At 48.2% G+C, this 25,888-nt stretch overlaps 9 protein-coding genes across 9 annotated transcripts; 5 read left to right on the top strand and 4 right to left on the bottom strand.

The window, feature by feature from the left end:
- Positions 1 to 382: 382 nt before the first annotated feature.
- On the bottom strand, positions 383 to 1,408 carry N7471_009149 (putative short chain oxidoreductase/dehydrogenase; the record flags this gene model as incomplete). The annotated part of the gene is made up of 3 exons (XM_057281868.1): positions 383 to 679; positions 751 to 1,027; positions 1,086 to 1,408. Coding segments are annotated over 3 exons (897 nt in total), but the record flags the coding sequence as incomplete, so codon positions are not given.
- Positions 1,409 to 2,284: 876 nt separating this feature from the next.
- Positions 2,285 to 4,183, bottom strand: N7471_009150 (putative ab-hydrolase associated lipase; the record flags this gene model as incomplete). Its single annotated transcript, XM_057281869.1, has 1 exon — positions 2,285 to 4,183. The coding sequence occupies one exon, from the start codon at positions 4,181 to 4,183 to the stop codon at positions 2,285 to 2,287; it is 1,899 nt and encodes a 632-aa protein (XP_057132752.1).
- Positions 4,184 to 4,572: 389 nt separating this feature from the next.
- On the bottom strand, positions 4,573 to 6,257 carry N7471_009151 (putative MFS multidrug transporter; the record flags this gene model as incomplete). Its single annotated transcript, XM_057281870.1, has 3 exons — positions 4,573 to 5,143; positions 5,202 to 6,019; positions 6,075 to 6,257. The coding sequence occupies 3 exons, from the start codon at positions 6,255 to 6,257 to the stop codon at positions 4,573 to 4,575; spliced, it is 1,572 nt and encodes a 523-aa protein (XP_057132753.1).
- Positions 6,258 to 7,707: 1,450 nt separating this feature from the next.
- N7471_009152 (SDR family NAD(P)-dependent oxidoreductase) lies at positions 7,708 to 8,427 on the bottom strand (the record flags this gene model as incomplete). The annotated part of the gene is made up of 1 exon (XM_057281871.1): positions 7,708 to 8,427. The coding sequence occupies one exon, from the start codon at positions 8,425 to 8,427 to the stop codon at positions 7,708 to 7,710; it is 720 nt and encodes a 239-aa protein (XP_057132754.1).
- A 1,359-nt stretch (positions 8,428 to 9,786) lies between these two features.
- On the top strand, positions 9,787 to 11,445 carry N7471_009153 (uncharacterized protein; the record flags this gene model as incomplete). Its single annotated transcript, XM_057281872.1, has 1 exon — positions 9,787 to 11,445. The coding sequence occupies one exon, from the start codon at positions 9,787 to 9,789 to the stop codon at positions 11,443 to 11,445; it is 1,659 nt and encodes a 552-aa protein (XP_057132755.1).
- Positions 11,446 to 12,598: 1,153 nt separating this feature from the next.
- N7471_009154 (putative glycosyl hydrolase) lies at positions 12,599 to 13,675 on the top strand (the record flags this gene model as incomplete). Its single annotated transcript, XM_057281873.1, has 1 exon — positions 12,599 to 13,675. One exon carries the CDS (start codon positions 12,599 to 12,601, stop codon positions 13,673 to 13,675), a length of 1,077 nt encoding a protein of 358 aa, XP_057132756.1.
- A 3,091-nt stretch (positions 13,676 to 16,766) lies between these two features.
- Positions 16,767 to 18,509, top strand: N7471_009155 (cation diffusion facilitator family transporter; the record flags this gene model as incomplete). The annotated part of the gene is made up of 4 exons (XM_057281874.1): positions 16,767 to 16,845; positions 16,903 to 16,949; positions 17,000 to 17,086; positions 17,148 to 18,509. The coding sequence occupies 4 exons, from the start codon at positions 16,767 to 16,769 to the stop codon at positions 18,507 to 18,509; spliced, it is 1,575 nt and encodes a 524-aa protein (XP_057132757.1).
- Positions 18,510 to 19,178: 669 nt separating this feature from the next.
- N7471_009156 (putative manganese ion homeostasis (Fr)) lies at positions 19,179 to 21,239 on the top strand (the record flags this gene model as incomplete). The annotated part of the gene is made up of 2 exons (XM_057281875.1): positions 19,179 to 19,508; positions 19,584 to 21,239. 2 exons carry the CDS (start codon positions 19,179 to 19,181, stop codon positions 21,237 to 21,239), a joined length of 1,986 nt encoding a protein of 661 aa, XP_057132758.1.
- A 1,552-nt stretch (positions 21,240 to 22,791) lies between these two features.
- Positions 22,792 to 24,487, top strand: N7471_009157 (sugar porter family MFS transporter; the record flags this gene model as incomplete). The annotated part of the gene is made up of 3 exons (XM_057281876.1): positions 22,792 to 22,889; positions 22,951 to 23,741; positions 23,802 to 24,487. The coding sequence occupies 3 exons, from the start codon at positions 22,792 to 22,794 to the stop codon at positions 24,485 to 24,487; spliced, it is 1,575 nt and encodes a 524-aa protein (XP_057132759.1).
- Between the last annotated feature and the right edge of the window lie 1,401 nt (positions 24,488 to 25,888).

The raw sequence follows: 25,888 nt of genomic DNA on the forward strand, positions 1-25,888 counted from the left end.
CCTCAAAAGTGGCCTGAGTCGGCTGTTTGACTGCGATCCATCGTCCCCGGTCCCCGCGGGCCCCGAAGTACCTGGAGTTCGACCTACATATAGTCTCTCCGTAATATTATTTGACTATCATTGGTCATGTTTTTCTATGGCCAGTGCCTAGATTTGGGGCTAAAATGTCGTTTTTTAAAAGCGTGAGTTCACAAAAAACCTGCTGTCAATGTCTACAACTGACATTCATGAATACAGTTTTTCACGGCCTGGGTTGTGATTTCCTTGATATGGCTTTGCTTTACTCTTGTTATAACTATGCCCTAGCCTTAATACTATAATATAGCTATATGCGTACATCTTGATGCTCGCATACTGCCCGTCCTTAAAAGGTCTGTCCATCTTAGGCATAATTGGTGCTCAGGGCAACTTCCTCCTGCAAACTCAAATCGTTGCTGAATCTTTCGCAGCTCTTCTGCATCCTCGTATAGGCATCGCTCCCCAGAACTAGTCTAGAGATCTTGCCTGCCAGGGGACCGGCCATCCCAGTGCCCGTGACGGCCTCGAAGATGCGCTCGACCCCCTTCTGGGGATCGCCAGGCTGCTTTCCGTGGACAGTGAGGAACTTGCGCATCACTACGCCTACGGGGTCGTCATAGTGGGGAGCGACCGTGGCCGGGTCGGGACTTGCGTCAGCCAACTGTAACGCCAGTAAATTAGCACTGATGGCTTGTATCGAAGTTGCAAGGGCAAACAAATTCAAAAACTCACCGCGCCGACAAAGTTGGTGCGGAAATTGCCGGGCTCGACAATCAGCACGCGGATGTTATGAGGCGCGACCTCCTTAGCAAGCGACTCGGATGCAGCCTCCAGCGCGGCCTTAGAAGCACTGTACAAAGAGCATGCCGGCAGGGGGTCCTGGGCGGCACCACTGGAGATGTTGACAATGGTACCAGAGCGCTGGGCACGCATGACAGGGAGGACAGCCTGCAGGGTGTACAGGGGGCCGAAGAAGTTAGTAGTCATTTGGAGGGTTGCTTCTTTTTCACTACAACAAGTCAGAGGGACCAATCGTCCTTATCTTCTTCATGTTGGTCGCTACGTACGTAATGTCCTCGCAGGCGGCCAGGATGGAGTAGCCAGCAACATTGATCAGATAATCAATGCGACCAAGGGCGTGTATCTTGCTTGCAATGCTGGCCTGCGACTCTGTCATGTCCAACTCAATCACCGAGCCTCCAGCCTGCTCGATCTGCTCAACCGCAGTGGCAGCTTTGGTCTTACTGCGGACAGAGCCGATAACACGATGCCCCGCACGCAGAACGTGAAGGCACATTCCAAGGCCAAAGCCATTGGAAGCACCCGTGATGAGCCACACAGAAGATGACATGTTGTGCAGAGTGGATGTCAGTTGTGGAACGGAAGAATAATCTATTCAGGCGTGATATTGAGGAAGGAGAGGAAGGATAATAACAATTTCGAAGTTTGACTAAATCTTATGGCCTGTGCCCAGATTTCTTTTTTTACGCCTAGTGCAATGTGGACCCTATTTAATTCACGATCCTCACTGTTATCTGGAGAATCTATGTATGGAGGATGAATTCTTGTCATCCAAGTTACGTATCTAAGGCCTAAAAGTGGAGTCAGGTGGACGTTATGAGGTATATGAGCGCGATCCTGAAATCTTCCTGCACGAGGTAGTGGTATTGAGCAATACGCGGAGGGGGGCGGAAAAACCAGGCAATGGGGGCCGTTTCTGGCGCTTGCCCTCTGATAGAATACTATAAACTAGTTTATAATCTCGCTCTAGCTAGTTATCGTTTATAGATACATATAGTAGGCTATACCTAGGTAGATACATAGTTTCAATTTTACGATAAGGATCCGATAGAATTCGTCCTAGAATTGCGATATATCCTAGGGTCTTCGGTCCGAGACCGCAGAATCCGGCATCCTATTGATACCGAGGGAAAAATTAGAAACAGAGCGGTAAGGTGTGTCTCGGACTATCGGGATCTAACAGGGTCGCGCAGACGGAATAAAATAAATGTTCAAGATTTCATCCCGAAAACCCGTTAGTAGAAGACAGCTAAGAAAAGAATCCATAGAGACCACTCAGAAGCATCTAAAGGTAAAAATATAAATGAATAAAGCAGTCGACTACTATTATATGTTCGTGAACCAACTGAATGCGGTTCAGTGGTCTTGCCCTCAGTGCCTCTATAGGAATGAACATAAAGTGTTGTTGAGCCGAAATTGTTCTTTATAGAGTAAAATATATAAAAAATATCTATCCAAATAAAAGCTAACGTCTATCTACCATGTCTAGGTTCAAGCCGCGCGGAACACGACATATCTGACGTGCGTCATCAGAGATAGTTGTCCAAATAACCTGGTTGACCTCTCTGCCAACCTGATCGATCGCGTCGATAGCCCAAAGGACATCGAGATGCTCATATTCTTCAATGATCTTTGAATGAACAAGACTCACATGAGGCTCACGGCCGCTTTGGAAGCGATTCAGAAGCCGGCGACCATCAACAAGAGCATCGGAGCCTCCGATCCAGAATGCAAATGGGGGTGTTCTCCGGCCATACCAGGGGCTCGAGGCTGGAGTTCCCAAACATGAATCACCGGGATCGTCACCATGCTCAGAAACGGGGTCTCGCATATGCTGACTCGCGCTTGTCTCCTGGAGCAGCTCGTTGTCTGTGGACAAAATGCATTTATGTTTCGCGAAGCTGTCGCTTCCCAGCCACCAGCGCATCGACTCAGCGCTAACATACACAGGAGCGAACTGAAACATTCGATGGCGCAGGTCACGCTCCCAACGCGTGTCAGACCAGTCGAACAAAAAGGAGAACACCCAATATGCTAGGGTGCCATATATCCTAGGTGGGAGCAGACGTCGAGCGGTCATCATGGAAGGAATGAAAGAGTGGATTCCGAAGACGAGTCGGAACATCGCCGGAGAAAGAAAGCTCATGAATCGGAAATACGGTCTGTTCACAAGGGGGCCAGCATATGCAGCTGGTGCAAGCGCGCAGAAAACCGAGATGTATTCACCTAGCTCAGGACGATGTTCCTTGGCTAGAGCAACGAAGGTCTGTGTGGTTCCTTGGGAGTGGCACACGAGACCTAGCTTCTCGAACCCAGTCTCGTAGAGCACACGCGAAGTGAGTGCCGTAAGGTCCAGGGTCCCGAGATGTCGAATGTCCCAAGACCACATACGTGGGTCGTCGGTCGACAAAGTGGTGTGCTCTGGGTGTGACCCACAGCGGTTATTCCCTAACCAAACGTCATACCCGGACTTGCAGAGGTAAAATGCCAGACTATCCTCGTCGTTGGTACAGAATGCACCAGCGCTTTGCAGCAATCCATGGACTAGGAGAACAGGATACCGACGGTTAGAGTGTGGACGAGATGTATTCGGGATTCTCGGCTTGGTGAAAACATCTGGTCCACGCTCACGCCGCTCTTCTGGCGATAATGCTTCATACTCCCGGGGATTGTACACATGCCACAGGGTGATAATGAAACCGTCCTCGGTCTGGACACGAAATGTTTCCACATCGAGACCAACTCGACGGGCATAGTATGCGACGTCGGCAACCACAGGGTCCTTGCCTCCTTCCAACGACGGGCATTCTTGACATTCTTCGGGCCCCTGTTCCTCGTCCATATCCCTCTTCTGCTGGCGCAGAGCCCATCTCCGATCGGCGTCAGCCCGCGCCTTCCTGCGAGCCCGTTCCTCTGTATAGAACGACCTCCTCGTGTCTGGGTTGTGGCCGCTCCATCGCAGACGAGTTTCCGAAATTGCGACTCCGGCTGTGTGGATCAGGGCCCCGACAAATATGACCGCCAAAAAGCATAGCGACAAAAAGAACGAAGTGATGATGAACGCATAGTACTGGACCCTGCGCAATGCAGATGGGGGCCCATACGATGGCATTGGTGGGAAAAGCGGGTGTTCTGCAGTCAGGAAAGCAAGGCCGGACGAATGTTGTTTTTCTCTAAACGATGATGTCCCGGAGAACTCCATGGCTGACGCAGTCTTGCTATCACTGACCACCATCCCCACCTTCCCTTTCTTCTCGGGTTGTATTCCGTCTAATTGAACGTCTCGCATGGCTGCGCCGGCGTGACTCGTCTCCGCACGTGCGGTCGATATGAGGGGTTCGAGCGGAATCGTTGTGACCGACATTGTCATGAATTTCGCTCGTCACCCGGAGTCCAAAGGGGGCATTGTGATCTCTGTTTCTAAACCCCAGAAATGGCAGTAGAGTACGGATTATCAGAGGCCTAAAACATCATCACGTATCACTGTGGATTGCTACCAAGGCCATGCACGCCAAGCCCGTGGACCGAGTTATGCCACGTGATATTTCAGGGCCAGACATGTGAATGTGGGTCCAGTTGGCCAATCGGAGCTCACATTCGCGCTGTTCTATAAATAGAATGGCGATGTCGACTATGTTCGTGTACCTATTGAAGTTTCTGAAAATTTCACAGACGAGGACGGTCTTATCTTAAATGCTATAAAAGGCTAATATTATGTCTGAAGAAATAAAAACATAAGGGGTATCAAACGCGTCAGACCTCGACAGCTCTTTCATTTCCCTCTGCCGCCATTGCTTCTCTTTCATCAAGCGTAAACTCGCTCTTGGCCTCTCGGATTCGCACGAAAAAAGCGACAATAAGCATCCCCAGTATCGCTAGTCCAGTTTGGTACCAAAAGACAGCCTTGTAGCTGTCTCGAGTACCCAACTCAGAAGTCTGGGTCTGAACAATATCCGCGAAACCAAGCATCACGGCGATTCCCATGTGCAGAGTGCAGTTGATCAATGCACCAGCTAAGCCTTGTCTTGCTTTTGGAAGGTTTGTCGTGATAAAGACATTGGCAAGATTGAAGCTGATGTCAATGCCGACTGTGCCGCATATCATGGCCGGGAATACGAAAGCCCAGTAATTTCCCCCAAGAGGGATGACGGCAAAAAATAATCCAGAACCCACGTAGCCGAGACATGATATTAGCATCAATATCGTTCCTGGGACTTTGTGGAAGATCATTCCTCCTCCAACTGAGAGAATAAGACCGCCAACTCCCATAGGTGCAGCCCATGCCACGATTTGCATTGGCGAAGCACCCATTATCTCAGACATACTATAGATGTTGTCAGTAAAAGGTCTAGTCTGAACAAGACCAGCGGGATATAACTCACTAAAGAACGGCATAGAGTAGAAATATGCCCAATGTGCCATAAAGAAATAGCAAAGCAATGACCAGAGGCAGCATATACTTAACTCGAAAAACGTCACCAGGCAATAGAGGATTCTTCACGACCCATCCTTCCACATAAACCATGACTCCGAGGAGAATGAGCCCAAGAACGAGGAACAGAGGGATATATGGCGTTCTCCATCCTTGTGCCGCATATGAACTATCCGCAATGGCAAAAACAATGAGCACAGCCGCCGGGATAGAAAGACAAGCACCAGGCCAATCCATTTGGATGCCCAATTTTCGCTTCTCGGAATAATCGCGCGGAATAGAGAAGAGTGACAGAGCCGATGTGATAGCGGACAGAATCGCTCCGAAGAAGAAGTACCATCTCCAGGTGAGATATTCACCGGAGAGTCCGGAGAAGAAGATTCCCACGAAGAAGCCCAACGCCGCACATGCGCCATAGATACTGAAGACGATATTCTTCCTAGGTCCCGGTCTGTAGGTGCTACCAAGAACCATGATTCCCGATGGAAGAAAAGCGGCCAGAGCAAAGCCCTGCAACGCTCGGCAAATAATCAACATCAGCCATGTCTGGGAGACACCGCATAAGATCGAGGATATCGTGAGCCAAATAGCTCCCCCGCTGTAAATTATATATCCGCCGAACATATCGGTTAATCTGCCGAAGATGAGGAGCGTCGAGGTCACGACCAGCGATAATGCCGTAGACGGCCATATTGCCGAGGCTTCTGGAAGATCAAGCTCTTTGACGAGCGTTGGAAGGAGGACATTTGAGCCTGAGATGTAGTATTCCTAGTAAAATGTCAGAATCTTTCGTCGTGGCGTAGGATCATCGTCGATGACTTACTGCAAGAATTTGGGACATGAAAATCGAGAGACAAAAAGAAATCTCTGACCAAGGGCCATGGAAGCACTTTGGGCGCTCTCTTCCCAATCTTTCCAAATCGAGAGTCTCTTGATTTATCCTGGCCTGCTCCGGGTCATGTTGTATGGCCCCATCGCTCGGGCCAGGAGCTTCTGGCACGCCCATGATACTTTATCAGAAGCTTATGTCTTTTCTTGGTGTTTGATTACAAGTGAGTAGTGCACCATTACATGCGTGGTGTCGCAAAGACTTTTATAGCCATAGTGAATCGGTGGCCATTTCTAAGCAATGACGACCCAACAACTATAGACTAATAGACCCAGTAAAATAGTGCTCTGATTAATATTGTCCGTTTCCAGAAGACTACTAGAAATTTTAGCACGAGGGAAGCAAGATGATTTGTGGACGAAAATGGATTCCGGGGTGCTAAAATCTCCGCGCCAAGACTTCTACTTTGAACTTCCTTTTTAGGAAGTTGTGAGGAGTGGGGCTGACGAAATCGGAGACGACGTTGAGCATCGGCCTCATTCAGGAGCTTCTCAGATTGGACGTTCGTCTTCTAATGTTCGGATTAAAAAAATCTTGTGTAATGTCTTGTTGTGAGCGCATATTCTGCGAAGATCTTGGGCTCGATATTTCGCTGCAGAGCCAAGTTTGTTTTAACATCTTCCAACAGCCGAATAGTTTCTTCTCTCTCCCACAATAAACTACTATTTATACTCTAGTTCGGGCTCCAAAATAGCAGATAGAAATCGAAGGTCCTAAAGTTTTGGAGCTCACCGAAACAAAGTGACTGGACTGAGATTACCCCACAGCTGCCATGTGGCTTGCTCCGAGCTATAACACGTGGAGGAACTGGTTCTGCACTCTATTGTTCCGAAAATGATATATCATATGCGCCATGTGCCTCTACCCCGCAGAATATGGAGCTGCCATGTTGGAAAAGATACCTCATTAAAAAAGGATCGGGCGAGATGAGCACCACGGCTATCGAATGTTCCGCCAGAGTCTAAAAATACGAAATTACTTAAAATGCATTTGACGCGAGATTTCTCTCATTTGCTACACTAAGGATCTCTTTCGTCGCATCACACCATTTAAATTTTAGCTCCCGTAGGGCGATCCCCGATCCTCCTACTTACGTGCAGTAAATCGTGCCAAGAGTCAGGCAGGGTTTTTGACACTGGTCACAGCTCGACTGCATCCGCCGATTTCGCATTACGAGTGTTCTCTCCGAGGTGTAGCATGTATCGCCCAGTCAGTAGAGTGGACTGCCATAATGCCATTTTCAAGGTTTTCTCGGCGACATTTTGAAGTATTAAACCACTACCTGTAGTGCTGTTTGGTTAAAAATATTCCAGTAAAGTGAGTGGCGAGCGACAGACTTACACCCTGAATCTGGCAAACAAGCGCTCACTCTGCAAGCAAACAAGGCCTGTAGAAACAGGCGTCTATGGGAGATGGGATCATCTAACAAGTATTATCATACCTAGTAATATATCTTGTCAATTATGGAGAGCGTGGTTAGGACATAGAAGAACAACCCTCACCCGTGGAGGGTAAGTCAGAGGCCTAGTTGCGGCTCAATGCATAACGGGCTTCAAAGTACCCTTCTTTAACTTGCAAATGGCAATTTGATCGACTCTGACAGCTTAGCAGACATAGCCGTTTGGAGGAATCCGGGGTGCACATTGTGAAGACGCACTTGCGGGTTTTCGACCGCGAAGGACTGTAAGACCTTAACGGCAGCCATCTTACTGCTCACATAGGCGCCCATACCGGCGAATGGGGGAAATATAATGCCGGCCGTGGTTAGATTGATTAAAGTGACTGTCTTGTCCTCATTAGGGCTGACTGTCTTGTTCGCCAGGACGACAGCCTGTGCCGTCACCAGTGAACCGACAACGGTAGTCTTATATCCGTCCAGAAAAGTAGCTGGATCGGCTTCTAGAAGCGGAACAACGGGGGCTAGGACGCCGGCACAGTGGATGAGGATGTCGATGCCGCCAAACTCGGCAGCCACCTTATTCATAGCATGGCGGACGCTCGAAGCATCGCACAGCTCAGCCTCGTGAGTTTGGATCGTTACCTCTGCGTGGCTAGTTTGGACAATAGTGGCGGTTTCCGCCAGGGCGTCGGCGCGTCGACCAAGAAGGATGAGGGCTCGGGGACCCGACGCAGCAAAAGATGAGGCTGTGGCCCGGCCAATGCCGCCAGATGCGCCAGTGATCAACACAACCTTGCCTGCAGTGGAGAGGCCGGGCTGAGTTGGATTGATGCCAGCATATGTGGCGGAGTGAATGACCTTGGTGTACGAGGGCGGTAGTGGTGCCATTGTGTCAAATGTATGTTGATATGTTGCAGTGAATATGCAAGATAGGGCAAACAGTGTGAAAACAAAGGTGGAGGCGAAGAGTATGGCCGGTCAAAATGTGGTGGAGGAAAGATTAAATAGTCAGGCGTGTCACGGCCAAGGGAGAAGGTGGGCGGGGAAGCCTCCTGGAAAACATCCATTCATACAATGTATTGTCAGCAAAATCCAATCATCCTGCTCACTATACATTCCATGGATAGTACTCTACTCGTGTCTAGGCGGCAACCTTGGAAGCCGGAGCCTCGAGGCTCCAAAGTGGAACCGATAATGAACGGCCCGTTCCCCGCACGGACGCATCGGGAGTTTTTGCTTAAGGTCAGGTACGGACTCCGAGGGTACATACGCGGCCGATCCTTAATCCACACACCATTCGTCGCAAGGCTTAGCCACAAGCAGATCCTTCGGAAGGTTAGAACCCATTCATTTCCCCAAATGGACATGAAAACCTGAAAACCCCCCGAAGAGACTAATGATAATGGCGCAACTGCTCGTAGCTCAGCCTTTAAGAATTCCACAGTCGTAGGCCAATCGGACATCCGCAAGTTCGCAGTTATGGATACCCGCGCGCCTCCACATTAGGCTAACATGAACAAATAAGAGGGCACGCAAAATATGACTCGTAATCAACCATAAGGGATTAAATGTGAACCCCTCGGCAAACCAATAGGTACGGAGTATAACAGGTCATACTGTAATGGTAGCGGCGGCTACATATTTCCATACACCGGTGAAGCATGACGCGCATAGGGGGGCCCTCAGGCCCAGTTGGGGTGCAATCAATTCCTCTCTGGAGGCCGCGCAGGATCAGGGCGATTTATTTACTAACCACACCCAGAAAGATTCCAGTGAACGGAGACGACTGTGAGGAGGAGTGTCAATGAGAAAGGTCAGCATGTTGTTAATAATAAGACGTCGATAAGCTGGTTGAGAAGTAATATTCGTCTCGGTACCTACAAGGTATGCCAAGGAACACCACAAAGCTAGGGGCATATACGGAGTACGGCATGCTTGGATGATATATTCACAAGTAGGGCAACCTTCAGACGATAAGTAAGTAAATACTTCAGTCGAGATATTCTTTGTGTCGTCGTCGAGGTGACCCAGAGTACTATATTAGGTCCTGCACGTGATTTACACATGTACTTATGTAGTTGCCTGATCTGTTCCAAGGTTGACACCTCTAATGCCGAGGAACCAACAAACAACCACATACAACACGTACGAGCACCTTGTTCTTTTTTTGTCTAACGCTGAGCATCCATCCTCTGTCCGGGATTTGAAGTCAATCCCCAGCTGCTTTACTGCACCCACCATTAGGACATGGCGCCGGTCATGTCACGCACAAACAGAATGTGGTCTCGGAGAGAAATCGAGGGATTGATAGCAGATGGGCGAAAGATAATCATATTTCGTGGTCAGGTACTGAAGGCCGACGCGTGGATACCATATCACCCAGGTGGTGATAAATCAATATTGCACATGGTCGGTCGGGATGGGACGGACGAAATCACAGCATTGCACTCAGAGGAAGCACAAACATATATGCAAAAATATGTGATAGGAAGAGTACATGGAAGATGGGAAAATCTCTTGCCTCCGATACAGGGAGGAATATTCAGAACGCTGGTATCGAAGGACGAGGACGAAGCCGAAGATGTCAGCTCATCTGGACAATCGACACCACCATCACTCGTCTTTGATACTGAAGAAACAGGAGACGAAGTTCGTCTGAGGCGTATAGGCAATGATACACCTATTTCTCAAGCTTCATTATCAGAGCCAGAATCGGAGCTATTCAAATCTGCGGAAGCGTCAACAGCTCACGCGATATCATCAGACTTTTCAAAATATCCTCGTCTTGATCAAATGTCACAAGATGAGGTCATCTCGAAGTACCGTCACCTCGATGAAAAATTGCGATCCGAGGGACTCTACCAGTGCCCATATAGCTCCTACGCTGTCGAATTTATCCGATACTCGACTCTTTTTGTTCTCTTCTTGACATGTCTTCACTATTCCTATTACGTTCTTTCGAGCCTTTTCCTTGGGTTACTCTGGCACCTGCTTTCATTCCTCGTTCACGACGCCGGTCATCTAAGCATAACACATGGGTTCCACACGGACAGCTGTATTGGGATTTTTGTTGCAGATTTTATTGGTGGTCTTTCAGTTGGTTGGTGGAAACGGAATCACAACGTGCATCATATAGCAACCAACTCGCCCGAGCATGATCCGGATATCCAGCATATGCCATTTTTTGCCATTTCTTCTCGATTCTTTGGCTCCCTACGCTCGACCTACTATGACCGCGATATGCCTTTCGACGCGGCATCACGATGGTTTATCAAGCACCAACATTATCTCTACTATCCCATACTTCTAATGGGTCGTTTCAACCTATACCGCCTAGCATGGTCATACCTACTAGATCCGAAGCAATCGCCTCGCAAAGGCTCAGCATGGTGGCATCGCTACCTTGAAATGACCGGCCAGGTGTTTTTTTGGTACTGGTACGGCTACCGAACGCTTTACCTCTCGATACCCACGTGGTCGTCCCGCATCGCGTTCCTGTTCATCTCTCATATGGTCACCGCTCCGTTACACGTCCAACTCACGCTTAGTCACTTTGCCATGTCGAGCGCCGATGGGGGCGTCCACGAGTCTTTTGCTCAGAAGATGGTGCGGACAACGATGGACGTTGATTGCCCGCCTTGGTTGGACTTTATACATGGCGGTCTCAATTTCCAAGTCGTGCACCATTTATTCCCTCGTCTCCCAAGACATAACCTACGCCGTGCGCAGAAGTATGTCAAGGAGTTCTGTGATGACGTTGGAATACCCTACGTAATATTCACTTTTACACGCGGGAACAAGGAAGTCATTAGCAGACTGGGTGAGGTTGCTGAGCAATTGAGGGTGATGGAGGAATGCAGAAAAGTTGCTGCGAAGGATTTGATTGACGGTCACCACAGTCATTGACTGTTTCGTTTGGTTTTGTTCTTTTATTTTAGAGTATATAGCCAAAATAAATAAACATGATGCTGTTGAGCTGAGTTCGTGCACGGCTTTATCCCTCATCAAAAGTTATAGTTATACATGGAAAAGTCATTTTGCACATTTTGAGCCGTTTTTACACTTATACTCTAGCTACAACACCAATAAGGGGCAGAAAACATTTTAAAAGGACATCTAAAAAGCCATCTAAAAATACTGCCAAGAATACTACCAAAAATATATGGCAAGGCCGCATAAGCGGCCGACTATTTCTGTAGTCGTGATGCGATATCCAACCTTTCGTGTGTTTGCCGTTGTAATATCCCGGAATATTGTTATCTCACGGAACATTGTTTCTGTTCTTCTCTTATCCTAAGTGTGATGGTGACAATGTTGACCAGTTTTTAGGTGTGATCTATTTGTATCGGTGTGCCATAAAGAAAACATGGCAGCTAGTCGCCTCCGTACAAGTCCTTCGCAAGTCCCCAGGGCCAGATAAAGTGCTTACTCATGGAAATATGATTTCCCACCTGCAGATTGGAACCTTGGAACCTTGCCTGGTGGGCTCTTATTCAAAACCATAAAGAAACCGCACTTGAGATTCTGAGCACTGAGATAGAATCCCAGATACTCAAATCCCACTACTGTCTTTCAAAACATCGCTTATGTATGTATTTTTTCACTTCCTTGTATTTTTTCTATGTTGGCTGAGAGATATACCTGACTTACTCCATAGCTCAATCTATGGCTACTTGAAACATACGGTTTAGGTAGTCATTCTACACAAAAGTGTAGACTAAGGGATCTTAACAAGCCTGTTTTGAGAATTTCTATCCTGATGAAGAAGGTGACCTGAAGCAATCAATTTGTATACTACAAATCCCGAGGATATCTCGGCTGTCAGATAGTAACCTCACATGCGGGGGTTCCCCTTCTAGGAACCTTCAATGACGATCAACCTTATCGATGTAACATCCCTCGCGACCTCAACAATTTCCCCACCAATTTAGGAACAATCTGGACAATCTAAAGCAATCACAACATAAATGGGAGTTCCCAAAGTGTTCATAAACCGCGAGAGATGCTATATAGGCAATGATAACCACGGATTGGACAGTTTAAACAGTCTACAATCAAAATGAAGTTCTCCACACAACTCCTTTTTCCTTTCTTCCTCGCTCTTGCGCCTTCAGCTTCGGCTGCTTCCCCAAGCGATCTTCAAGCGCAAATTGGACATCATGTCATCTTCTCTTACCCCGGCCTCGAGCCACCAGCCTATCTCCTCGACCTGATCAAGGAAGGCAAAGTCGGGGGTATCATCCTCTTCGGCGAAAACGTCAGTGACAACCTCACAGCCACAATAGACAACTTCCAGGAGACCTATAAGCAGAGTCCATACTATTCAGGCAATCCTTTGTTCATCATGACGGACCAAGAAGGCGGAAAAGTGCGTCGATTGGCCGGTGGACCAGTAGAGAGCGCTAAACAAATCGGCCAAGCCCCCGATCCGAAAGCGGCAGCGACACAGATGGGCAAAGATGCTGCGAGCACCCTCGAGGCATTTAAGAACAATGTCAATCTAGCACCTGTACTGGATGTGTATCGCGAGGCCGGGGACTTCGCCGATGCCTCCCAACGCTCTTTCAGCAACTCATCCCGCATCGTTGGAACATGCGGGTCCGCATTTATCAGCGCGCAGCAAGCGGCCGGTGTCATCGCATCCGCTAAGCACTTCCCTGGCCTTGGTGCAGCAGGCGCAGGCGAGAATACGGATCTGCAGCCCGTCACCATTGACTTGACCCTCAAAGAGCTGCGTAAGGTGGATATGGCGCCGTATACCCAGGCCATCGCGGCAGGTGTGGACATGGTTATGACTTCGTGGGCTATCTATCCTGCTCTGGACCCGACCTACCCCTCCGGGCTGAGCAAGACTATTATCCAAAATGAGTTGCGGGGTAGACTTGGTTTCAAGGGTGTCACTATCACCGATGCCGTTGAGGCAGGAGCGCTAGAGGCGTTCGGCGATCAGGCTACTCGTGGATTGTTGGCTGCACAAGCTGGTATTGATATCTTGCTTGCGGCTAAGAGGGATGTCACGCAGGGAGAAGATATATATAACGCTCTGGTTGCCGCGTTAGAAGATGGGTCGTTGGACCAGGATTCATTTTCTGCTGCGACACAGAGAATCCTAGACGTTCGGAAGAAGCTTGTTTAGATAGATGACAGGTTGTGTGTTATTGGATAGACCGAAGCTGCATTGTCCCTTAGATGAACAAAGAAATTCTCTCATAGATTTCGTATTCCGTGTGTTAGTGAAATCTCGAAGTAACGTCGAGAATGGTGGGTCAGTTCTGAGCGCTGTCCGAGCTATACATAGGGCTTTGAATGCCTCCGCGCGCAGATCTTGACCTGTCCATGTCAGGGACCAAGGAATTTATTCTCACTCCAATAACGCCAATGCTACCTAACATATTGTATGGCTAGCTCTATCATACCACATGTAAATTAATACTTGTCTGTCCAACTTATCTGAACTATTTCATGATCAAAAGAAAAATCGTACTCCACTATCCCAGCCTTGTTGGTGCACGTTGGTGAGAGCATATCCGCTATAGCCCGTCGTCAAATATTCCAAGGTGAGGCACGCCACTTGCCGACGTATATAATGGACGCACAAAAATTAACCGAAATTTTCCCCGTATCACCAGACAATTGTTGACTGTAAAACTTCACCAATTACCAAAAAGCAAGTGATATGGGCAAAAAGCAAAAATATTATGATAAGAGTGGGATTCGAACCCACGCCTCTTGCGAGACCAGGAAACTATTGCTAGTTATGGAGTCAAGGTATACCTTAACCTGGCGCCTTAGACCAACTCGGCCATCTTACCAAGAACGATGGATGAAGAATGAGAATATAGCTATATGAACGGAAGCTAACTTTAGAGCAAAAGAATGTCAAGGAAGTGTATGAATTGAAATGTAACTGTGAAAAAGTCCATGTTCGTGGGCCCACATTCCAACCCTTAATTGCGTTAGATCCGACAGAAAGAAAACAAACTGGCATTCATACTCGAAGAAGCGCGTTTTCCTCGAGAATGTAGGTCTCATAAGTGGATTGGCCTGAACGGCAATACCTTCAGTCTAGATCACTTTCATGCAGTTTGTGTCGTTGATAACGATGAAGAGCATAGTAGGAATAATAGGTCCTAGTTATATTCTCATGATACAGTACAGAGGAAATTTAGCTATCATTAGAGATCATCCTTCTGTACAGAATGCCTTGACGCGATCAACCCATTTCTACTCCGTGCGTAAGAAAAGGTTATACGAAAGTTGGGTTGGTTTCAAAATACTTTTTATATTTATCTATCTATTTGTTTGGAATCTCTTGATGAATGGAAGATATTACGGCAGCCTCATATGCCACTTGATAGAGAGACCAACCAACCCGACGGTTTTTACCAAAAAATGATCCCAAAACCAAAAAAATAGTGACCGACGCAGGGATCGAACCTGCAATCTCTTGATTCGTAGTCAAGCGCCTTGCCATTGGGCCAGCCGGCCGTGCTGTTATATACACATGGCCAAATGTGCGCTATAAACGGAAACGAAGTGGGACCCACTCTCGATGCGTCTTCAGTCTCCTTAAGGACATCTATCATCGTCACAATTGGTCTATATTTGCTTTTAAATAGGTAAGAAATTATTGAATAGTAATATATATTGCTTCTTTTGCCTTGGTTGATATCAGTGTCGCCATTTTACACATATATTATAATGTTGCAATACCTAGGACCATTATATATCTTGGCATCCGGCTGCTAAATAAAACGTCCACTACCAGCTAAATTGACGTGTAAATCATCCAATATTTATTTGATGTTGCCTACAACCCCGTGGGTCTGCCGCAACGCCTGTAAAAGGTCAATGGACGCTGAGATATTTCTTAGTCAAGTTACGCAGATGAATCAGCGTTGTATGGAAAGTGAAATGTATACCAAGTACTCGGTAGGAACCAGTAGGTTAGTCTTTCCACCTAGAACGCTGGTACAGTGATGATTGGCGTTCTCATACATGTAATGAATCTGGCAGTCCACATAGTTTGCCAATAGTGTGAAATAGCTTGTGTGACTAGGTTTGTGACAGAGACATGAAACCCTGGAACACTAGCTTCATCACATGCCAACATATATTTGTTTGCTTCTGCAATACTACGTAGTAACCAAGGGGAATTATATAGATATAGTGTTGGAGACCAAACACGATCTGCGCTGCAATGTACAAACCAGACCGACGTTGTTCTGGTGTGAATAATAATATGTGAATACTTGCCTTGAACATGAGGACTGCTTTATTTGGCCCCCATTATTTTAGGTTTCATATTGCAAAAAGGGCTGTACGGAACGTGTGTGCCGATAGAATAGCGCTAAAGCAACTAGGATGTAGAGAAAACCGTGACTTAGGGCTTTAAGTTGTGCGATAGCCCGGTATCGAGGTTTCCTAAGAGTTTAGCAAAGTGAGTGCGGAGGACGGAGTAGGACCCTACGAGTTAGCTGTATAAGTACACATATAGGTATTATTGAGAGAATAGACGAATAAAAGCATACCTATAACACCCGTAGTGCAGCCGCAGTGATCAGTCACAAAGTAACCAGTTGGTTTCATAATAATTTCCGGTGTGGCACCACTCCGTACAGATATCCCATGCAGCTATTCCAATGGGTCATTTCACAGAGCTCAAAGGACACCGATACACCCACATATTATTGTATCAACAGTATATATCAGCCCTGGAGGATTGGAGGATAGGAAGGGCTTGACTCGGGATTGGATCGGAACCCGTAACGATGAAAATAATGAAGCTCCGGTTCAATGGGAGATTTTCCACAGGGCTAGGTCGATCATGGACACGGGAGGTGGGCCCGGAGGTCTTTGGGATCAAGCTGCAAAGATTCGAAATAAGCAAAAGTGGCTCTAAATCGAAGCAAATCTCTTCGAGACATTTTAATGCGAAATTGACGGTATTAAGAACAAAGGTCAAACTACAACATAGCTGACGCCACCACGGACCAGACCGGAGGTGTTTCCGCCCTGGCCGTTTTAGCTTTGCGTCAGCGGGTCTTTGATCATCTCCGGTGCCTTTATTTTTCGTCCTTTCAACCCCTCCTCTGTCTAACTCCCTTCATTCCCTTCTCCCTCATATTTCCATTACAGATTTCCTGTATCCTACGGCTGATTAGAAACCTACCCTTTTTATTCTGTGGAGCTCTGACTGAGCGCGCCGCAAACCTCAAGCCACCATCATGGGGCTGTCCAAAACGAACAGGATCTTGATCCTGCTGGTCATCGATACAGCATTTTTCTTGCTCGAATTAATTACTGGTTCGTATTTTGACACCTTGATCGCACGCGACCAAGTTCTGACAATGGTTTTTTTAGGTTATGCCGTGCACTCCCTTGCCCTTGTCGCCGATTCCTTCCACATGGTACGCCACCATCTACGATCTTGCTCTTCAGCTGAAACTAACCAGAATAGCTGAACGATGTCTTATCCTTGTGCGTCGGATTATGGGCCGTGAAGGTCGCAAACCGGGAGACCACCTCCAACACTTACACCTATGGCGTAAGTTGATTGTCAATACCAGCCCCGAAGGACGATCTGACAATTAGATTTCTCTATGCAGTGGCAACGAGCGGAGACACTTGGTGCCTTGGTCAATGGCGTGTTCCTAGTCGCTCTATGCATGTCGATTTTCTTGGAGGCGACTCAACGATTGTTTGAACCCCAGGAAGTGCAAAACCCCCGATTTGTATGCATTGTTGGCTGCTTCGGCCTCGCTTCCAATATCATTGGATTGGCGCTATTCCATGACCATTCACACGGACCCGGCGGCGGCCATGACCACGGCCACGATGACGATGAGCACGACCATGATCATGACATCGAGGCTGTTGATCATGATCACGATCACACACCGATCGCCGAGGAGAGTGAGAGCACGGCGGGGGCTACTGCTGGTTTTGGCAAACCCGCAAGCTTGCCTCAAAACTCTCTCACCCACTCTAGCACGGAGCCATCCCGAAAACGGCGCGACACCCTGACCCGCGGCCCAAGGAGATACAGCACTTCGGCAGGACGCGGATTCGTGAGCCCCGAAGATATTCCCGTGCTTCCAGAGAGACTGAGACAAGGGATTATCGCGGCCAGTCAATACCGGAATGAACAATCATGGGATTCGGAGAATGGCCATGACGAGGATGAGCTCCCATCTGAGACTTCAGGTCTTCTGAGTCACCGCGATCGCGCCACCAACTACACCGATGAGGAGGGAGCTCCGGTCAAGGTCCATGACCACCGCGATGAAGATGTCCACAAATCTCACAACCATGCTCAACCCAAGCCGAAGGACAGTAAGAAGGGTCACAGTCACGACCTCAACATGCGTGGTGTCTTCCTCCATGTTATGGGAGACGCCCTCGGAAACATTGGTGTGATCGTTTCCGCGCTTATTATCTGGTTGACGGACTACAAATGGCGCTTTTACGTCGACCCGGGTATTTCCCTCGTTATCACATTGATCATTCTTGCATCCGCCATTCCGTTGTGCAAAGCCGCCTCGCGTATTCTTCTTCAGGCCGTGCCCCCCGGTATGAGCATTGATCATATTAAGGAGGACATTGAGGGCCTTCCCGGTGTCATTGGCTCACACCACCTGCACGTTTGGCAACTCAGCGACACCAAGATTGTGGCTTCGATTCATCTTCAAGTGGACACTGAGATCAAGGGCGAAGGCTCGGAGAGGTACATGCGTCTGGCTAGACAGGTGAGACGCTGTCTCCATGCCTACGGTATTCACTCCTCGACTATCCAACCCGAGTTCGCACCGGAAAGTGATGTCGAAGACAATGGACGAGGATCATCCTCTAACACCGATGAGCACGTTCCCAGTCGTGCTGCCAGTGTTCGGGAGGGTGACCCTCAAGCATGCCTTCTGGAGTGTGATACAAACTGCGCCAGAGGAGGCCAGTGTTGCCCCAAAAAGTGAACTTAATTCCCTCATGTGGTGACTTTCCACACACTTTCGTTTCTCATTGGGTACCATGACCCCCAAACATCTCACCCCTACGGTGTTTTTCTATCCAGATACCCTATCTTTTATCTTCACCTCTTTGTTCGGGTAGATTCACAGAGACTTGCCCTACTCATGCCCTATATTAATTGTCTGGTTTTCTTAGAAGTGGTAACCGGTTTTTGGGAAATGCATGGCAAAGCATGCCGTGCAATGTCATCCTATCTGCTGACGTAGTTCCTCTGAGCCGCTGTATCCTTTGCACTGCATTTGTTATGTACTTCTACTATCTCTAATTTAAGACTTGCGAATCAACCTTGGAAATGTACCTAGATTAATTATGTAGTCAACAATTATGCTTGTTAAAGGTCCAGCACGTGACCGCCCCATGTCTGGCGATCGACACATCTCGACCCGAAGCTTAAAACAATTGCCTGTTCCCGCAAATCCCCCTGTCTTCAAGTCGAACACCATGTCATGAACCTTTTCCTTTTTTGATCCTTCACCATTCATTCCTTTTGGTTCTTTTCAGTCGTATGCCCAGAGCATGACCAGTCATTCATTTCCTTGAACATCAGCCCCGTCCTGTCCGGGGTCGAGCCACCCTGTCACTTAATTTAGCCTTGCTGTCAAGCTAAACCAAACATGACATTCGCCTACCCACGCAACACGGGCGCTTCTTCCCTTCCCTCCTTCAAGCAAAATCAATCACCGAGATCGCAAAATTTCGTCAGTCGCGTGTGGGACTGCATCCCCCCAGCAGCAAAACAATGGCTTCCCGGGAGTGTCAGCCGGGGAATTGGTAGAAATCGGGAGAGTAAGGGTATTAAGACAACGGCTATCAACCTTGTCAAACGTATCTTTACGATTCCCAATGCCATTATTTTGCTGTGGATGTTCTCAATTCGGTGGGGTGAACGGACGGTATTTCAGGACAGCATCAATAACTGCCTTTGGGACAGCTGGGAGGAATGGGTAAGTTGACAGTGGCACACCTGTCGCGATTCGGTTTACTTGCCTTAGCCGGTACTAACTGCTGGATGTTTCTAGCCTCAAGATGCCACGCCACACCACATTGCCTTCATCGCCGACCCCCAACTTGTTGATCCCCACACTTACCCCGGTCGACCATGGCCTGTGTCGACGTTGACGGTCAAATACACTGACCAATATATGCGACGGTCATTTTCCTTGATACAAGATCACCTCGAGCCGGACTCAGTGCTGTTTCTTGGCGACCTTTTCGATGGCGGCAGAGAATGGGCCACGGCTACAAGTAGCAGCCCCGAACCGCGGTGGAAGAAGTATGCAGACTCCTTTTGGAAGAAGGAGTACGGGCGATTTATTAAAATTTTCCTGGACCCGTGGGAGAAATTAGTGAAGCCACCTGTCGATGGACGAGGGCGCAGAATGATTGCTAGTCTACCTGGCAATCATGATCTTGGGTTCGGTAACGGCATCCAGGAACCCGTCCGTGATCGCTTCGAGTCCTTTTTTGGAAACCCCAACCGCGTCGATGTTATTGGGAATCATACTTTTGTTTCAGTGGACACTCCCTCCCTGAGCGCGATGGACCAGCCCGACCCATTGACGGGCAGCTCTCCGACAGCTAGCGATGAAAACCGTACTCTCCGTCCGATCTGGAAAGACGCAGATGACTTCTTGGATAAGATGGCTATCCACAAGGCCAAGGCGGAGACGGACGAGCTGCGAATGCTGCAAAACAAAACCGAGGGGCATAATATATTCGATTATCGTGTTGTCGACGCTGTCGAACCCGCCATCCATGAAAAGCCCCAGCCAACAGGCGTCGGCCTTCCCACTATTATTCTCACACATGTCCCTCTCTACCGCAAGCCAGCCACTCCCTGTGGTCCTCTCCGCGAACGATACCCGCCCTCTTCATTGGACGAGGAATTGGCAGAGGACGAGCCTAACTCTCTGAGAATTGCCGGAGGCTATCAGTACCAGAATGTCCTAACGCAGACCGTTTCCACCGAATTGGTTTCCAAGGCAGGACCCAACGTCGTCCAGGTGTATTCCGGCGACGACCATGACTACTGTGAAGTGTCCCATCGGGAATTCAACGGCTCGCCCAACGAAATAACAGTCAAAAGCATTTCCTGGGCGATGGGAGTCCGCCACCCAGGATTCGTACTCACCAGTCTGTGGAATCCAATCGACCCCAAGACAGGCAAAACCATCCAAGACGGATCACCACCCACTATCCAAAACCACCTCTGTCTCCTCCCAGATCAGTTGGGAATCTTCTTCTATTACCTCACCATCCTAGGCCTCAGCGTCTGCATCCTCCTCCTTCGTTCCATCTACCGCGTCCTCTACACCCCAGAACCATCCCCAACCGGCGCCCTTCTCCCCCTCTCCGAGCGCCGCTCTCTCCCACACCACCAGTACCACACCTCCGGTGCGTCCAGCTCTACTCTCTCACCGGGTGGTTTAGCCAGCCGCAGTGGCATGGCAGCCTCCATCCGCTACCCCGGAACTAAATCCCCGCAAGAAGCTTATCGGGGTACAGACGATGATCTCGGACCCGTTGCCTCAAAGGACAAGGCTGCATGGCGCCCCGCCTCGGCTACCCGCTCCCGATCAACGGTGTCCCTCATTGTCCGGGATCTGTACCATTCCGTCAAGTTTGTGGCGCTAGTGGTGCTGACCGTGTATTTCATCCTGATCTGGCGCTGGTAGCTAGTCCGGCCAGTCTTTTTTTTTCTTTTTCAGCGAGCATAAACATAATAGACAAGCATTTCGCCTGAACGTGCCGAATTGGCGTAGTCTAGTTTCTGATGTGATCGTGTGATCGTGTGTTCTATTCCCAGCACTAACCTTGTGATACATAAAAAATAGAGAAAAAAGTAGAATGGGCTAGAGCTAACGCTACCTTAGTTCCCGGCTGCGCCACTTTTCGGCCAAAACCACCGGCATTGGCCGACACGTGTTTATTATCCGAGTCCAACACCGATCTAGCCACAGGCCACGGGTGTCTCCGATAATTCCCCAAGAGTGACTACTACGTCGGGATAGCTTCGGGTAGTCTGTCCAATCCGCGACTCGGGAAAAATAGCGCAATGCACGGGACAAGCCATTCGTTTAATTAATTTTTCCCCGGCAATTTTCGCACTTGCATGACTTTGGAAAAATGAAACCTCGGAACGGGGAAATTAATCTGTTCATACTTTTTTCTTCCCAATCTGGCTCCGGTGAACAGTGATCAGATCATCAACATCTTCGATTATTGGTCCTGAAAATCTCGGGCCCCTACTCCGTACAGGTCTGGGGAAATTTGCGTCTGGGGATGAGGGGAAAAGATGGGGGAAAATTTTTCGAACAATTTGAAATATCTCAAAAGACCTTCTCATATTTCAAGTAAGTGTGCAATCTAATATAATCCACTCTACAACTATACAGAAGACCAAACCAAATTAAGATCCCGTAAAAATTACAAAATTATGTAAAAGTAAATCCAAGGCCGTTGCCTTTCACCCGATGCGGGACGCCGATACCGATCGGCATTGGCTCAACCCGGTCCCCCTGTTTTCGGTCTGTCATGTGGTATGCAAGGGCTATTTCCGTCCCATATTCCCAAGACATATTTTTTACACAACGGAATAGCCGAAATCCATACAATGCAATGCAATACTATGTACTCCGTACATTCCATATCCCCAACGTGCAGTTTCGCCGATCTTACTGTGCAAGGCAAGTGCAGAGCAAATGCAACGTAAGGTTCAGGGCAAAAAACCTTGGAAAAAAAAACAAACCTTGGAACTCGGGTCGGCGTCGAGCCAATATTTGTTGGGCCAATAAGCAGTCCGGTAGGAGTCCGGGGGCTGAGCCACTAAACCGAATTAGATTCTCCAGTTTCGGTCTAAACTCTATCCCCAGGCCCAAAACATCCATCAACCCGTGGGAATGGGGAAAATGCTATTCTGGGATTGGACGAGACTCAGACTTTCGCCTTCCAATTTTGGTTCCACCCCGCTGTTTTCGGTGTTTGTTGATTGCAAATTTCCCCGGGCTTCCAAGGTCGGGCCATGTGGTTGAGAATCGACGGACTGGGGAAGTACAAATAGAGGGGATTGACCTCCAGGTTTTTCTTTTCCTTTTTTGTTTATACAATTCACTCTACTTTCTCCAACCTTTCTGCCCTATTTTGCTCTTCTATACCGGATCTTCTCCATACTCACACAACTTATATACCTACTTCGATTGAACTTGCTTCTCTCTGATCACACTCACAATGGGCTTCGCTTTGAAGAGGCCAGATGATGCCGTGGGCTCTGCTGCCCCGGCTATCCTGATTGGATTGTTTGTTGCATTCGGTGGTGTTCTCTTTGGGTATGTGCCACTCCAAACTGCTATACTCCTATCCTCAAAGACAGGTCTAACAGCCATCTAGATATGACACAGGTACTATCAGCGGTATCCTCGCCATGCATAAGTGGCGAGAGATGTTCTCAACCGGCTACATCAACCCGAAGGATAATCTCCCCGATGTCACATCCGGACAATCATCAATGATTGTCTCTCTGCTCTCGGCAGGCACTTTCTTCGGTGCCCTCGGTGCCGCCCCTATCGCCGATAAATTCGGTCGACGGATGGGCATGGTTATGGAGACCGTCGTCTTCGTCTTCGGAGTCATCCTCCAAACCATCTCAACCTCCATTCCTCTCTTCGTAGCCGGCCGTTTCTTCGCCGGTCTGGGCGTTGGTCTCCTCTCCGCAACAATCCCCCTCTACCAATCCGAGACTGCGCCCAAATGGATTCGTGGCACAATCGTCGGCGCCTACCAACTCGCCATCACACTCGGTCTTCTTCTCGCCGCCATCGTCAACAACTCCACCAAGGACCGCGACGACACCGGCTCCTACCGTATCCCCGTCGCTGTCCAATTCGCCTGGGCCATCATCCTCGTCGTCGGCATGCTGATCCTCCCAGAAACACCTCGTTTCCTGATCAAGCAAGACCGCTACGAAGAAGCCACCAAGGCCCTCGCTCGCCTCCGCCGCATGGACGTGAACGACCCCGCCCTTGTCGCTGAGCTCTCTGACATCCAAGCCAACCACGAATACGAAATGAGTCTCGGAAAGGCTACCTACCTCGAGATCGTCCGCGGATCCCTCGGAAAGCGTCTCGCAACCGGCTGCGCAGTTCAGGGTCTGCAGCAACTCGCTGGTGTCAACTTCATCTGTATGTTCCCATTCTCCCAACTCCATCACTCGTTCCACACATAACTAACAAAATCCACAGTCTACTACGGCACCACCTTCTTCCAGAACTCTGGAATCAAAAACTCCTTCACAATCACCCTTATCACCAACATCATCAACGTCATCTCCACCTTCCCCGGTCTCTACATGGTTGAGAAATGGGGTCGTCGCCCTCTCCTCATGTTCGGTGCCGTGGGAATGTGCGTCTCGCAACTCATCGTCGCGATCGTGGGCACAGCCATCAACTCCGAGGTGTCGAACAAGGTCCTCATCGCCTTCGTGTGCATCTACATCTTCTTCTTCGCCAGTTCCTGGGGTCCGGTCGCCTGGGTCGTGACGGGTGAATTGTTCCCCCTCAAGGCCCGTGCCAAGTGTCTCTCCATCACCACTGCCACCAACTGGCTGCTTAACTGGGCTATTGCCTACGCCACCCCGTACATGGTGAACAGCGGGGCTGGAAATGCCAATCTCGGCTCTAAGGTTTTCTTCATCTGGGGTGGATTCTGCTTTATTTGTGGTGTGTTTGTTTACACCTGCATTTATGAGACCAAGGGCCTTTCCCTTGAGCAGGTTGATGAGCTCTATGCCAAGGTTCCCCGCGCTTGGAACTCGGTTGGCTGGGTTCCTTCCGTGAACTACACTGAGCAGCTTGAGATTGATGCTGGGGAGAAGAGGGCTGAGGCTGCTACCCACCACGAGAGTGTTGGCGCTAAGACTGAGGCTTGATTTTGATGTTCTTTTACGATTTTCTTTTTTGTTGTTTTGTGGATACTTTTTGAGCGTGGCTTTTATTTGAACTCGATGATTCTGTGTACTAGATAGATCTTTTATTATCATTGCGATATCTATAGTCTTCTGATATGAGTTGGTATATGATTAGATTTTTATTTTCAATATTGTTTCAATTCTCCATTCGTAAATCTTAGACTACGAGAAATGCCGGATAGATAGTTGACTAATGCTAGGGCATATAGGCCAGGATGATAGACATAAAAAAGGGTGAATTTGTATGGAAACGAGCAACAAGGGATCGAAAATCTGTAGATCTATCAACAGCGAAGGCTTATAAGGCAAACAAGAGCCCCGGAAACGTCAGATGATCCTACGAAACCCCTTTCTGCCTCTTTTACCTTACCTACATTTCGCGAGACCATCTCAGCTACATATTCGGTCAAAATAGCCAATTACTTATTTCCTGTTTTTGTAACTCGGCATGTTGTCGATTTCGCCGAATGAGTCCAGCAGCATCAATGAGCTTACGTAATGACCACTGGTATCCTGGGAGTTGTTACACACACAGCAGCTTTTGTTAGCCGCACAGCAAATTATGTAATATCCGCATCACATAATCATTTTTACCCAAGATCGTTACCATACATTACCACAGCAACTGCATTACTTACTACTATAGCAACTACATTCTATCTACTACTACTATAAAGAACTCGCTCTCTGCCAGTTAATCTTCCTTCATTTCATATCTATTATACCCTACAGGAACGAATTGTATGGCCAATTTCTCCACAATTTGAACACTTTGATGGCGCTTTCTTCTTTATGATCCTTTGGTCTGATGTCTTGTTGTTTCGATCTGATATGTTGTCTTGGTTTAATCTTATTAGTGGCAGTGGTAATAGAGGATCTAGTATTGGCAGATACTCCGATAACTCATTACTAAGGCCAAGCCTCCAAAATTGATGGATATCGCTTAGTGGAATTGGCTGATATGTTGATATTAAACTAGCGATTCGGTGGGCACATGGAAGGCCTATTGTCCTAGTGAATATATTAGTACAGTTAGCTAAAGGGGCTTCGGGAGTAGCTCTCTTAGCTATAGAAGCTTGCTTATAGATCTGGCGAAGTGAATATCGTGATGTTCTCTTTACAATATTCGAATAGAGAAAGTGGGAGCAGAAATTTGGCGTTTTAATCTGATCTTCTGCAAGATCAGATGAAAGGGTATAGTGCTGAGCTTCTAAGGCATTATTAATTCGTTCAAAAACAAAGAGTATATCACCTGTTGATGCCCCTATATGCTTTTTTAAAATTGCATGAGAGCCTTCCACTCGTGAGGTTGCCCAATTACCAAGATGAAGGTATTGCCCTATCCAAGCCCTAATAAACATC

Source organism: Penicillium samsonianum (genome assembly GCF_028829775.1).
Source record: "Penicillium samsonianum strain IBT 33392 chromosome Unknown utg000005l_segment0_segment0, whole genome shotgun sequence".
Taxonomy (NCBI): domain Eukaryota; kingdom Fungi; phylum Ascomycota; class Eurotiomycetes; order Eurotiales; family Aspergillaceae; genus Penicillium; species Penicillium samsonianum.